The sequence below is a fragment of the Grammomys surdaster genome, unplaced genomic scaffold (genome assembly GCF_004785775.1).
Source record: "Grammomys surdaster isolate TR1022 unplaced genomic scaffold, NIH_TR_1.0 126035, whole genome shotgun sequence".
NCBI classification, from domain to species: domain Eukaryota; kingdom Metazoa; phylum Chordata; class Mammalia; order Rodentia; family Muridae; genus Grammomys; species Grammomys surdaster.
The window spans coordinates 1288997-1303790 of NW_021620848.1; the positions used below are offsets into that span (position 1 = coordinate 1288997).

At 34.6% G+C, this 14794-nt stretch overlaps 1 protein-coding gene across 1 annotated transcript in view; it reads left to right on the forward strand.

Moving 5' to 3' along the window:
- Lrp1b (LDL receptor related protein 1B) overlaps positions 1-14794 on the forward strand; it is a 1533520-nt gene that overhangs the window by 1279235 nt on the left and 239491 nt on the right. The window contains exons 53-56 of the mRNA XM_028754677.1: positions 2541-2681; positions 4037-4224; positions 9023-9206; positions 10547-10632. Of these exons, the coding sequence (XP_028610510.1) occupies positions 2541-2681; positions 4037-4224; positions 9023-9206; positions 10547-10632 (599 nt within the window). The remainder of the gene's footprint in view (positions 1-2540; positions 2682-4036; positions 4225-9022; positions 9207-10546; positions 10633-14794) is intronic.

Consider the following 14794-nt stretch of genomic DNA (forward strand, 5'->3'; position numbering starts at 1 on the left):
TCCTGGATGACTCAGGATTCAGTTTCTCCACAGGACAGGAGCAGACCGACTCTGTGTCTGCTCCAGTCCAAGGGACCAGGCAGGGGCCGAAGGGCAGAATTTTTAATACAGCTAGTTATATATTAAAATTCCATTTAGAGTCTTCTATAAGCATAGATTCTCTGTGAATATTAAAATGCTAAGGATGAATTAATTTATATAATACTTATACAAGAGCATATCATGTGCTTAGGTAGAATCAGCACCACACTCCTGTCCTTGATGTAAACTCACTGCAACCTGCTGTCTACCTTGTATTGTAGACCTAATGCCTATATATGACCTTCTGTGACATGGATTCAGTGCTCTGCAGACTTTTTCCTATGCAGTGCACTCGGTGCTTTTCTCTGTTCTCCATATGAAGTTGACTAAGAGCCATTTTTTATTCTTTTGTAGTATTTCTATCTTTAGTCTTTGATGGGATTTGTGAAAAATGTCTTTATTTTTTTTATAATTGTTTCATATTCTAGCCTTCAGTCAATATATTTTAAGTAGTACTTCATAATTTAACATAAAATGTTTTTAGATTGGTTATTTACTTACTTATCTGTTTGCGAAATGACTGGCATAGAATTTGTTATGTAGATTAGCCTATACTCAAATCCACAGATATCTCAAATCCTTGTATTAAAAGTATGTAATACAGGAAAATGGGATGTCACAGTAATATTTAACTTCTAGAACTATCTCTTTTATCATAGTTCAAGATGTATTACATACATAAGATGAGTATAATCTGTTTAGGAAATTACTAGAACATTTAAAAAGTGAACAATGTGGCTATGAACCATACCAGTAATGGTGTCATAGAAGAACACAGAAAACTTAAAGCTCACTCATGACTATTTAGTTGTGGAATGGACAGGATAAGGACATTTCCAGTTGACATGAATTGGAGAATGGCAACGCTGCTGGTAAGTTTTGGAACACAGTAAAGTGAGTGACAGTTTTTGTGATGTGGGAAAGAAATGCAACATATAGTTGAAGATTGAAATTGTACTTGTAGAGACCAGAAACATGGTGTGGATGAACCCCATTACTATGTCAGTACTTAGCACTAAGGTTAGTACTCAAGTTAGCACAGAAAAGGAAAGAGGCAGACAGAGTCAATACAAACAAGCAAATAAATAAATCAATATGTAAAACAAAAACAATACAAACAATATTCTAGAGTTGAAATGCAGGGTTTCTACTCTAGTATTGTAAGTTGTATCAGAAAAGGTTTTTACACAGGAAGATTAAAAAAAAAAACCCTGGAGAGTGGATTATGAATACTTAACCAGGAAGGGTGTGCAATCAAGAGCAACAAAAATGCTGCCAAAAAACCAATCTGTTAGAATCCTGGGAGACTTAAATTTGAAAGCTTTGCTTAATATTTTTTTCTTTTAATCTCTAAGAGGAATTTCTAAAGGAAGATGTTACAGAAAATGATGTTCAATTAATTAATGGGAAATGGAAGTTGTTAAATAGAAACAAGATTTTGCATAAAAGTAAAGCAAAGAATTGTGCTTAGGGAGATGAGAGTGGGTTTGCAGCTGATTGGACCAGACAGGATTTGTTGTGCTTATTAACAGGGACAACCTGCTCCTGCGGGTACAAGCTACAAACAGGATGCTGCAGGAGACTCTAGTTTCACCATCCAGTATGACAAATTCTTCAGCAATATATGCAGTGAATTACCACTTTATAATGACTTAATAAAATTCTATCTCTACAAGTAGAAAAATTTTCCAGTTTTATTACTACTTACTAGGAATGACTTTATAATTTACGAGGAGGAAAATTTAATTATAAAACCTAATTTTAAAAGTCACACAAAAATATAATTTAGATAAAACAAACAGATGCTAACCACAACAAATCATTGTTTATTATATAACTTGACTTTTAATGATCCTAAGAATTGGCATAGTGAAAGAATGACTCTAAGAACAGGCACATTGGACAGATGATCCTAAGAATTGGCATATTGGAGGGATGACTCTAAGAATTGGCATAATGATAGTTAAAACATTTTTGTCCTCATTTTTTTATAATTAGGATTTTGTTCTTATTACTTTTTGCACTGAGTAACGTTTGTCAAGCATAAGTATAACATTAGAAATTTTGAGAATAGTCGCTAGACCTCAGAATCCATTTACCCATAAATTCTGAAACTACACATTACCAAGCAACCAAATCTGGAAATAGATTATAGTAGTTAACATTCTGCTTCACATCCTAAGAGAACAGACAATCACAGAATAGAAACAGTTGGCTGTGTGGTACAGTCATCTATACTTACCTAGAAACCTGGTATTTCCAAGATTATATTTGACCTTTTTTTCTGCTTTCACACGCAAAAAAAAAAATTCGTACAGAAGTAATCGAGAAATGAGAAGTATTTTTTACAGAGGTCCATTCTACCTACTTGTTAATTAGGGGTGCTGTGCACTGAGAAGGTGAAGTGCTGATTAATTTTTATAATAAAAGCTTATTGGGTGTGCCTTCCTCTTCTCTAGGATATCGGCAGTGTGGTCCAGAAGAGTACCGCTGTGGGGATGGACGCTGCCTAGTGAATGTGCTGTGGCAGTGTGATGGTGACTTTGACTGTCCTGACAGTTCTGATGAGGCACCAATCAACCCAAGGTGCACGAATGCAGGTACCACACTATACAATACTCTGTTCACCTTCAGTTTTCTTTTTCTGGTTTCACTTTTATTTCTTTGAGACAAGGCTTTTCTGTGCAACCTAGGCTGGCCTCAAACCTAGAGTTCCCCTTCCTCAGCCATCTGAGTGCTAACATCAGAGATCTGAACTACCATGCCATGATGATGAAGTTTTGCTTTAATTTCTGTCTGGTTAGGTATTAATGAAGTAGACGCAGAGAGCCAGACACATGATTCTACTGGTTGCATGAAGCACCCAGTGATTATGTTTAAGATTGTGCCAAACAATCTGGATGGTCCTTTACTCTCTCCCCTCACAAATACATCTTTTACTTTGCTTAAAGAACAAGTTCTTATATGGTCAGGCTGACTTCAAATTCACTGTGTGGCCCATGTTTCAATGATCAACTTTAATCTTCTATTAATATTTTATATGAGAAAAATTTCTCTCCATAAATGTATATAAAATAAAATTATAAAATACCTTAAAATTTAATGAGGCATTATCAAACTACAATATTATTTATTTCCATAAATATATAGTTGTTACATTTAAATTAATTTTAAATAGTAATATATTAGAAACAATTTATGTAGAAATTGTGTCTATTATTCACACATACTAGATAAAGCCACATATAAATTTGAACAGAAATACAAGAACAAATTATATGCATACATGTAAATGCTCACAGACAGGCCCAATCAGATTAATTTATGCACAACTTCACCATAAGTAAGACTGTTTAGTCATGTATTTCAGTGAAAACTCACTTTTTTCTGATATTCTGTACATAGTAATAAGGGCTTTTCTTTTAAAACCACATATTATGAGCAGTAGTAGTCAACATTCCAGGTTTAGGTAGCTGCGCGCTCAACTTTCTAAAGATGTATTTGGAAGAACTATTGTTCACCCTAAATGTTCTTTTTTTGCCCTGACTTAAAAATGTCAGTGCTATATTTTTTGGAAGAAGTGAATTTAGTAATATCCACCTCTTCTACCTTCTTAGCTTTCAGTGACAAATAATTTCTCAAAGATCTATAGCTTGGGGGAAATGTCAAGTCATCATTACACTTTTGAACTCATTATTCACAGTGTAAATGAGACAGAATACATTAATATTGCTATAGATGCTTCCTTTGAAAGCTGATTTTATAGAAAAGCTAGGTCTTAGGTCACTATCAGCCATGAGTAGACTGTTTCCTCTGATACCAATCTCTGCAGTGCCTTGTATGTTAACTCGTTGGTACTTTTGACATACAAGCTATCATATTGTGATTGTTTCTAGAACAGTGCCATACAAAGGCATGCCTTTTATATTCCATATGTTTTATTTTCTTTTTCCAGAACATTCATGCAACAGTTCATTTTTTATGTGCAAAAATGGCAGGTGCATTCACAGCGATGGTCTTTGTGACAATAGGGATGACTGCGGTGATGGCTCAGATGAGACAAACTGCCACATAAATGAATGTCTGAGTAAGAAAATCAGTGGATGTTCTCAAGATTGTCAGGATTTGCCAGTCAGTTACAAGGTAGGCACTCATCAAAAATACCAAGTCTTATGAAATGTCAGAAAATGATACAATGAAAACTTTATTTCCAGCATGACTTTAAAACTTGAAAAAGAACTATAATTTTCTAGGTAAAGGGATATGCAGAAGCATTTCTATCTGAAAAAGGATACTGATGTATGTATGAGAGTTATAAGAACAGAGTTAGAAATAAAAATATCAAAACTTTCAGAATAAAAGAAGGGGAACTTTAGAGATATACAAAAATAATAGTAAAATGTTCATTCAACATAAGTTCTCATTTCTCTCTTCTTCCTGCTCAAAATCTTGTAGTGGGGTGGGTATCAATTGTTCATTTTAAATTAAAAGCTACAGCATTGCCAGAGAGACTTAAAGGGAAAAATCTAAAAATCATTCATTATCAGAAGCTTGGATACGCATTGTTCTCTTAACTCTAACTTAAATACTTCCCCTCCTCTTTCTCTCCCAGGCCTCTTCCTCCCTCTACCTCCACTGATTATTTTGTTCCTCCTTCTGAGTAGAATTGAAGCATTCACACTTTTGTCTTCATTCTTGTTAAGCTTCATATTGTCTGTGAGTTTTATCATGGGTATTCTGTGCTTTAGGGCTAATATTCACTTAATAAATATCACGTGTGAGTTTACCTGACACTGATGTCAAGAAGTGCTTGCTGACAGGAGCCTGGTATAGCTGTCCTCTGAGAGACTCTGCCAGCACCTGACTAATGCAGATGGTGACACAGTCAACTATCAGACTGAGCCTGGGGTCTCAAATGGAAGACTTATGGGAAGAAATAAAGGAGCTGAAGAGTATTGAAACTCCATAGGAAGAACAACAATCTCAACTAACTGGATGCACTAGAGCTCCCAGGGACTAAATCACCAACCAAAGCGTATACATGGATGGGTCCATGGCTCTAGCTACATATGTAGCAGAGGACTGCCTTATCTGGCATCACTGGGAGGGGAGGCGCTTGGTTCTGTGGGAGTTTGATGCCCCAATGTAAGGGGATGTTAGAGAGGTGAGGGAGGAGTAGGTGGTTGGGTGGTGTTCACCCTCTTAGAGACAAAATGTAGGGGTATGGGATGGGGATTGGAGGAGGGAAGACCAGGAAAGGGGACAGCATTTGAAATATAAAAAAATAAAATAGCCAATAAAAAAGAATACTTGTTACAAAAGCAGGAAGACATGAAATTATGAATTCAATTCTTCAGCATTCACTAAAAATGTGAATGTGGCAGGTCATGCCCGTAACTTAGTGTTGGGGCAGAGATAGAAATCTATGTCATTTCAGTGGCTACTCAACCTATCCCAAGTGGTATCACCACGTTTAATGACACTTTAAAAAACATTAGTCACAGGATAAGAGACTAGACTCCCAATGAGCTCTTCTGACCTCAGATTATGCATATGGACACACACATACGCACACACAAGAAAAACTCATGTATATACATACACAGAAATAAAATGTTGACACAAGTTATAATTGACTAAATGCTAACCTTTGCTAGATAATCAAAATAACTTGTTATCTGCTTTTGGATGAAAATGTTCCAATTATACAACAAAAATAAGATATAAATATTTATCAAAAATCTGTATTGTAAAAATTTGCCTGATGTGATTGTTGTCTAAAAGGCTAACTACTGAATAAGCTCATCTTTTTTACTTCTTTCTGAATTCTGGCTGGCTGGATCAACTCAGCTGTTCTGGTGCAAACTCTTCTTCATGTTGACTGATTTAAATTGGCTTCTCTCTGCTTCTAATGGAATTGTTCAGCTTGGCCTCAAACTAACTCTGGCGTTCTCTTTTTATCTTCTGGCTCCTTATGTCTTCACCTGTGCCTAACTTATCCTTTATGCAACCTGTGTCTGTAAAACTGAACTGTAAAAAAACTGACTCTTAACTCCTTGAACTGAACTGCCAACAACTCCACTCTACTGCTCTGCCTCTCAACTCACTGAGTCAACCAAACTGACTAATTAGCACTCAGAGATCTAAATGTCCCTGTCTCTTGAATGTTGGGATTGAAGGCATGTACCAACATGCCTGGTCCTAAGCAATTCTTTTCCTGAAACTTGCTGGCCTTGAACTCAGACATCTGCTTGTTTCTCTCTTCTGGGACTAAAGGCATGTGTGTATTACAGCTGGACCACACAAATCCAAAGGGATGTGATCTCTTGCCAGAGCAGCCATGTTGCTCCATGAAAATTCATCTAGACTGTGTAATTGTAAAATACTTTTTAAAAATAATGAGAAAAGTTCGGATAGCTATGTCATTTAAAAAATCCTGAGCAAATTTTCAGAAATTTAATGAAATGAATATTCACAATATTTTCATAAAATATTTCAAGTAAAGGTGTGATCATTTGTTATAATATATAGAAATAAAATGAACCTTTAGTCTTTTAAAATGGCATATTATCCTACTATAATTTTATACAGATGCATTTTAATGATTTAGGAATAAGACTTTAAAAATAAAAAAAGGATATTGAATTATGAAGAAAAATATTTTTAAACTAAACTATTTCTCTCGCAAAGATTATAAATACTTGCTACAAACATTATATATATATTGAAGTCATGTACATGATAAACACTACTGTCAGCCTGACACCCACCGGTATCTTCAATGATTTCATGGCACTCATTTAGAAAAAGATGTTCTGAAAGGTGTGCAGCCATTCTACTGAACTACTCGCTTGCCTTAAAAGGCACTTTGATTCAACATTACTTTGTCTCAAACAATCAGATTCTGGCTTCTTGATGACATTATCATGTGATATAATTTCTAGTATTTTCCAGTGATAGAATTTTTTATCTTATAAAATTCTCTCTTTTTATTCTTGCATTTCTTTATTTTAAAATGAAGTTATGAATTGAATGCCATAAGGAATTTAGCACTTTTGTATGTGTCCATGCATGTGGGAACATGTATGTGTACTGTGTCTGTGAAATCATGCATGCCAGTGTTCTTGGAGGTAAGAGTCAATGCTAGATATATTCCTTGATCACCATCTACCCTTATCTTTGGGACAATGTCTTTCTCTCTCAGCCCAGTTCTCTTTTGGTTTATACATGGATATTGAGGAGCCAAACTAGGGTTCTCTTGCTTAATCAGAAAATATTAACTGAGGCTTCTCCCACATCCAGTATTTTTCATTGTATATTTTTTAAGTGCACAGTACCATGTCATTTGTGAATATCTTCCATTTAGTATATGTGGCTCTGATTGGCTCACTAGTTCAGGCTGCAGGATGGGTTTTATTGATGGACATCAGTGTTTCCACCTAAATATGAAAAGGAGTCTGTGTAATCAGAGTATTGGTTTTGCTATACTTCCTAGATTGCCAGTGGGTTCTAAAAGTTTAAACTATGCATCCTATTGCTGAATATTATGAGATAAATGTCAGTAGAAACTAATAAAGCTGGAAGTTACAAGGGATTAGCACAGTGGTTCTCAACTTTTCATGACCCTTTTGGGAGTTGTATGACTCTTCCACATAGGTTGCCTAAGACCATCAGAAAATACAGATATTTACATTATTATCATACCACTAGGAAACTTACAGTTATTAAGTAGCAATAAAATTAATTTTGTGGTTGGATTTCACTACAACATGGAGAAATGTATTAAAGGGTCACAGAATTAGAAAGGTTGAGAACCACAGACTTAGAGGATTTATATAAAAATACTGAGGAAAACATATTTATCCAAATTCTGAGCAAGCTAATTTGCTGATACTATCTCTTTGCTTTTCAATGAGTATGTTATATTAGAATATGTATTAGTATTATGAGTATGTGAAACCTGATATAGACTTCCTAATAAATGAAAAGCTCTACAATCTCTTTCATTCAGAAATAAATGATCAAGGTCATAAAATATTTATAGTAAACAGCTATGTAAGTTTATTTTTAGTACTTTAAAAGTTTGCTACCAACTCAGTTCTCAATACCCACAAATTCTCTTATTTAAAGAATATAGAATAGACAAGGTTGCTTCAACAATAATCTGTCAGGGATAGTTCAGTCCACAGTAAAATTTTGCATGCTATTCAAAGACACTGTGATTTGCATTTTTATATTTATGTATTTAGGAATACATAAATGTTTACATATATATATACCTGTATGTAACAAAAGTTAATGACAAAGAGGTTGGGAATATCAAATAGAACAGGGATGGTTATATGGAAGGGTTTTTAGAGAAGAAAAGAAAGGGTAAATGATATATGGCCTTTTCTGGCATCAATGGAAGGAAACACCCTTGGTTCTGTGAAGGCTCCATTCCCCAGTGTAGGCGAATGCCAGGGCAAAGAGATGGGTGTGGGTGGGTGGGTGAGGGAGCACCCTCATAAAAGCAGGGGGAGGGAGGAAGGGATGGGGTGTTTATAGAAAGGAAACAGGGAAAGGAGATAACATTTGAAATGTAAATAAATAACATATCTCATAAAAAATAATCTCAAAAATAAAGAAAAATATTTTTAACAGAGAAAAGAGATCATATCTAAGCTACAGGTTTAAGTCTGGGTTTTACCTTACTTCTTTTGAGTAATCTGGCTTTAGAGATATCAATCCATTTCTAATCTTTCAAGATTTAGAAAGGTCATCTGCCATTTTAACTTTACATAATATATATAATTTTAATAAGGTTAATTATCAGGAGACAGGATGACTTTCCAGTACCCATTTAAGTATCTTTCTAGTGTAAGCCTCACTAAAGAGATAACGAATAGCAAGAGACAATGGCAGTAACATCAGGTGACCATTATCATTGTTCTTTTCCCAGTGCAAATGCTGGCCTGGATTCCAACTGAAGGATGATGGTAAAACATGTGTAGACATTGACGAATGTTCTTCAGGTTTCCCCTGTAGTCAGCAATGCATCAATACATATGGAACCTACAAGTGCCGCTGTGCAGAAGGCTATGAAACACAGCCTGATAACCAAAATGGCTGCAGGTCACTCTCAGGTAGTGAAATGAACTTGCCCATTATCCAACTTTACTAATAAAGATAGATATTGAATGTTATAGTCATTGTGATTGAAATAAAATCCTTGTTCCTGTGCCTGAGTAGTCAAAATTCTTCCTGTAGGATTGGATTCTCTTACTGTAATTTTGTACATCGGACATTTTCTACTCTCTTTTAAGGAAAACTATATTGTTTTCTTGTAAAATATAAAGCCCTTTTGTGATATTAAGAATGAAAGTGCATGCATGCGATATAACTGACCCCAGAATGCTTTCTCTGTGGCACAGATTATTATCACAAATTTGCCAAGGTTGAGAGACAGTACTGTAACATTATTGTGATAATTTTTCTTCTGTCACTTGCAGTTATGCACACATGCATACCACAGAAAATCCATAGGCCACTAATGATGACAATAGCAGTGAATTGTACTACATTCTATTATATCAATAATTTAGCTATTCAGAATATTTTAAACTTCTGTTTAGTCTAAGCATTCTGGTTTTTAAAAATCAACACCTATACTTTTAAATTAGGGGAGAAATAAAACACATCAAAATGAAACAAACCAGTATATAATTGTTAAGGTGGACAAATGGCATGGAGACAAATTATATCCCTTTTAGTTTTTAAATATCATGAAAATCCAAGTAATAATATTGACTTAACTTAAATATTTATTCAAGTCAATGTATATACAGAACTTTTGAACTTTTTTTAAAGAATTTATTTTACTTTTAGGTGAAAACTATAGAGTAACAATTTAAAGATTAAAAAAATCTCATTACATACTGAGCATTTTGTTCTATGTCTTTTTGTCATACATTTTGTAATTTTGAAAATGTGTAAAATAGTAAGTTGTCAGCCAAGCATTTTTGAGAGAACTCATAGTGTACAAAAGATTAAAAATTAACATAACATAAAGTGGCAAAATCTATAAACAAAAATTCAAATTTTGGAACTTAGAAGTGGTTAATTATCACAAAGAAATTTCTGACTATCTGAATGTTTGACTCTCCTGTGGCTTCTAACATAGCTATACATTATCTTTTTCTGAAATGTTTCACAAATAAATACAATATTAGATATTGCCTAATACCAAATACATTATTAAATGTCTAAAGAACTGAGGGTAAGAGTAATAAATGCTGAATTACCTATATTTCCTGCCTTTTATGCCCATTTGCACTTGACTTTGCTAAAGTCTTGAGAACTTTGGCTGTTATTATTCAGAAAAGTAAAATATAGTTGTTTACACTGCTACAAACTGAATGACTGGAAACGTAAAAAGGAAGTCATAAGTGTCCAACGTCTAATACAATCTTCTACTTGTTTTTAGATGAAGAACCCTTCTTAATTCTCGCCGACCAACATGAAATTAGAAAAATTAGCACGGATGGCTCCAACTACACACTTCTAAAGCAGGTATGCTAACTTCAGGATGGTGAGACAGTGAGTGTTATTCCATGTGCACCAGTAACGTTAGGCACATAGAGCACCTAATACAATGTATAGAGCTTATCTATCCATGTATGTATAAAAACTATCATGTGTTTTGACTATGAGTAGCAAAGTGTCACAAATTGTTTAATGATGCTGCAAGGAAGAATGAGAATAAAGATAGTATATGTTGAGAATTGTCTTAGGAATGCTATGTTAGAATAGTATAGCATACTAGAAGTTGCACATTATGCTTTTAATTTATTTTATATCCTGTCTTAATTATTAGGCATACTGTCAATTTCCTGATGTTGTTGCTTGAAAATGAATGGAATTTTTTTTGCTTCTAATTTAAATAACCTGGTTTTTATACTGTGCTCTGTAAATTTATGGAGTGATTATTAAATATCCAGTTTATAAACTCAATTGACCCACTGAATTGGATATATAGCCACCATAACAGTGACAACTCTCTACTTTATTTTCCCAGCGCTGTATCTGAAGATACACAAACTGGATGCTTTGTATTGTCTTTCATAGCTAATACGTCTTTAGAGTGTTTTTGATAGAACGAGTTTTTCCATGAAACATTTAAAACTATGTAACATAGTAGAACCATTTTAATATAGTCCTGACTCCTGTTGGCATTTGCATTGTTGCAAAACATGAACACAGGAATATAAATGTGCTTCAAATGCTTCCTAGAGAGAGCCAAATATTTAGAAACGAAAAAAGTGAGATTATTCAAAGTTCATAACCATCTTGTGTCTCTGGAAAATATTTACTAATACTGACCATTCAGTGATCAAGCAGGCCAGGAAGACCAAAGGAAAGTTTTGCATGTGGTCTGGACTATTGTTTCATCATAATATTATAAAATTTTAGATATTTCTGGAAACAGAATCATTTTTCTCTCTTTGGACAGAATATCTAAAGATGAAGAAAAAATAATAAATACTTTTCTTGATAATTTGTCTTTACCAAAATAAATGAAAATATATTATTTCCAATTAATTTTTGTATTGTTCTATACATACTTAGCAATGTTGCTTTTTCTGTTTTTTTTTTTTGGAATTTTACTATTTTAATTGTAGAGAGTATAAATCTCAGATAATTGTGTTATGTAAAATTATAATGAACGGTAGAATTTTTTTTTAGTATATATGCTGTAAAATGTGATTGCCCTAATCAAGCTATAGTTTAAATTCATATATCTTATTTAGGAAGTGTATTTAATAACATATCTTTTCAATATGTTGTATAATACAACTCTAACAGTGTCTTTATTCCAGAAAAATTGTATAAATTAATCATCTTGAACAAAAGAGCACAAATCTTCAGCCACAGAAATAAGAAAGGCAAATAGGACTTTGATGAAATTAATTTTCAGCTTAGAAGCCAAAGGGATGAACTAGTTTGGGCACATCCTTGGCTTTTATGTTTTCACATCTGATTCTTCTGAAAGAACAGTATTATATTCTGTGGACATTAAGGGACAACTGCAGAAAACTGTCCACCCTTGGCTGGATTGGAAATGTTTCAATTCCTGAGTCCTAGCAGCCTTGCTAAATTTGGATTTGAATTATTATTATATTAATGAATTACTGTTAAGAAAGTAGAGGACAATAACTAAGAATTACAGATAACTCCTTGCTAAAGTTATAGACAAATTTATATTCTCCTTACAAAAATAGTTCTCTATTAAAACATCTGAATTGCCAAAGCATCACAGAATCCCTATCTATATACATTTTTCCTCTAAAAACAAAAACAGTTGAATAAAATGAAGTTTCAGATTACTGACATGAATTAATTAATTCATTTAATTTTTCCTCGATAATTTAGTATTTTTCATTCATTTTATATCCTGACTGCAGCTCCTCTCTCTCTTCTTTTCCCAACCCTGCCCTTACAAATCCCTCTGTCAACTACTTGTTCCCTTCTCTGGGGAGAAGGGGAAGTCACACTTGTATAAGACCTAACCCTGTGACTTCTAGTCCCAGCAAATCTAGGCACATCCTTTCCTGCTGAGGCCCAATCAATCAGTCCAGGTAGTGGAGGAGATTGAATGGCAGGCAACAGAGTCAGAGAAAGTCCCTGCTCTATTAGTTAAAGAAACCATATGAAGACCATACTGCACATCTGCTACTAAAGTGTAGGGGGTCTAGGTTCAGCCCCTGCATGCTCTTTTGTTAGTGCTCCAGTCTCTGTGAGCTGCCATGGACCTGGCTTAGTTGACTTTGTAGATCTTTATGTGGTGTACTTGAACCCTCCAACTTGCCAATACTATGCCTCACATCAGCCACTCTTCCAGAACACTCCCATGATGTTTGGCTGTGGGTCTCTGCATTTGTTTCCATCCTCTGAAGAAGCCAGTGAGGAGACAGCTATGTGAGGCTCTTGTTTTCAACCATAGCAGACTTTCATTAACACAGTTAGGCACTGGCTCTCTCACAAGGAAATGGTCCCAACTTGAAACAGTCAGTGATTGCCTGTTTCCAAGTCTCTGCTCCAATTTTATACCTGTGCATCTTGTAGATAGAATCATCTTGGTTTGAAAGTTTTGTAGGTAGATTTATGTCCTCATCCGTCTACTGAATGTGCTTCTGGCTAAAAGAGATGGCCATTTCAGTATCTATATCCCCTGCTGGTAGGTATCTCAGCTAGGGTCACTCCCGTAGACTCCCCATAACCTCCCCCACGCCCCCATCCCAGGGCCCCATCAGCTAGTCCCAGAGATTCCCCCTAACTGATTTATTTTCTCATTCACAGCCCTCTCCTGCACTTTCTCCCTATACCTACACATCTTATCCTATCCCAGTTCCCTGCCTCACCTGCTATCCCACCCAGTTCATTCTCTCCTACCTCTGATTACTATTTTGTTTCCCCTTCTGAGGGCGATTCATGTATCTCCCTTGATCCCTGCACCTCATGGGTCATGTCCACTTATAAATTATGGCTAATGTCTATTTCAAGTGTGTACCCACCATATGTGTCTTTCTCTGTCTAGGTTATCTTACTCAGGATAATATTCTCACATTCCATTATTTGGCTGCAAATTTTATAATGTCTTTGCTTTTAATAGTTGAATAGTATTCCATTGTGTAGATGTATCACATTTTCTTTATCCATTCTTCAGTTGATGGACATATAGGTTGTTTCCAGTTTCTAGATATTATAAATAATACAGTTATGGCCATAGTTGAAGAAGCATCCCTATGGGAAACTGAAGCATCCTTTTGGCTGTATGCCCACAGGTAGTGGTATACCTGGGTCCTGGGTTGGAACTATTTCCAATTTTCTGAAAACCCACCAAACTGATTTCTAAAGTAGTTGTATAAGTTTGGACTCCCACCAGCAATGGAGGAGTGTTCCCTTTGCTCTACATCTTTGCCAACATGTCCTGTCACTTGAGTTCTTTTTTTAATCTTAGCCATTTTGAAGGATGTTAGACTAAATCTTAGAGTTGTTTTGATTTGCATTTCCCTGATGACAGAGAACCTTGAAAACTTCTTTATGTACTTCTTGGCCATTACAATTTCTCTGTTGAAAATTATCTATTCAATTCTATACTCCATTTTTCAACTAGGTTACTTGGTTTATTGATATCTAATTTTATAAGTTCTTTATATATTTTGAATATTAGTCCTCTATCAGATGTAGGATTGGTGAAGATTTTTTTTTCCATTCTGTGGGCTGCTCTTTTGTCCTACTGATAGTGCCCTTAGCCTTGTAAAAGATTTTCAGTTTTATGAGCTCCCATTTCATAATTATCGGTTGTAATACCTGAGCTATTAGTGTACTATTCAAGAATTTGTCTCCTGTGCAGTTCCCTCCTTTCTGTTGTATTATATATAGTGTGTCTGATTTTATGACATGAGTTCATCAAGCTGCCTAAGAAGTAGACTAAAGAATATTCTAGTGGTATTTTAGATTCTAATTTTTTGTAGTCACTTGAGATATGTACAGTGAGTTTAATTTAGATTTTATTTAGTTTTTAGCATGTACTAAGATAATTAATGTTAGTAACCAATTTTTTTCTGTAAATATTCATTATTAGCATTGTCAATAAGAATGTCATTCCTTTGAGCTTAGTGAAGAATTGAATAGAGTCATTTATTATCATCTCATATTGCTTAGTTATGAC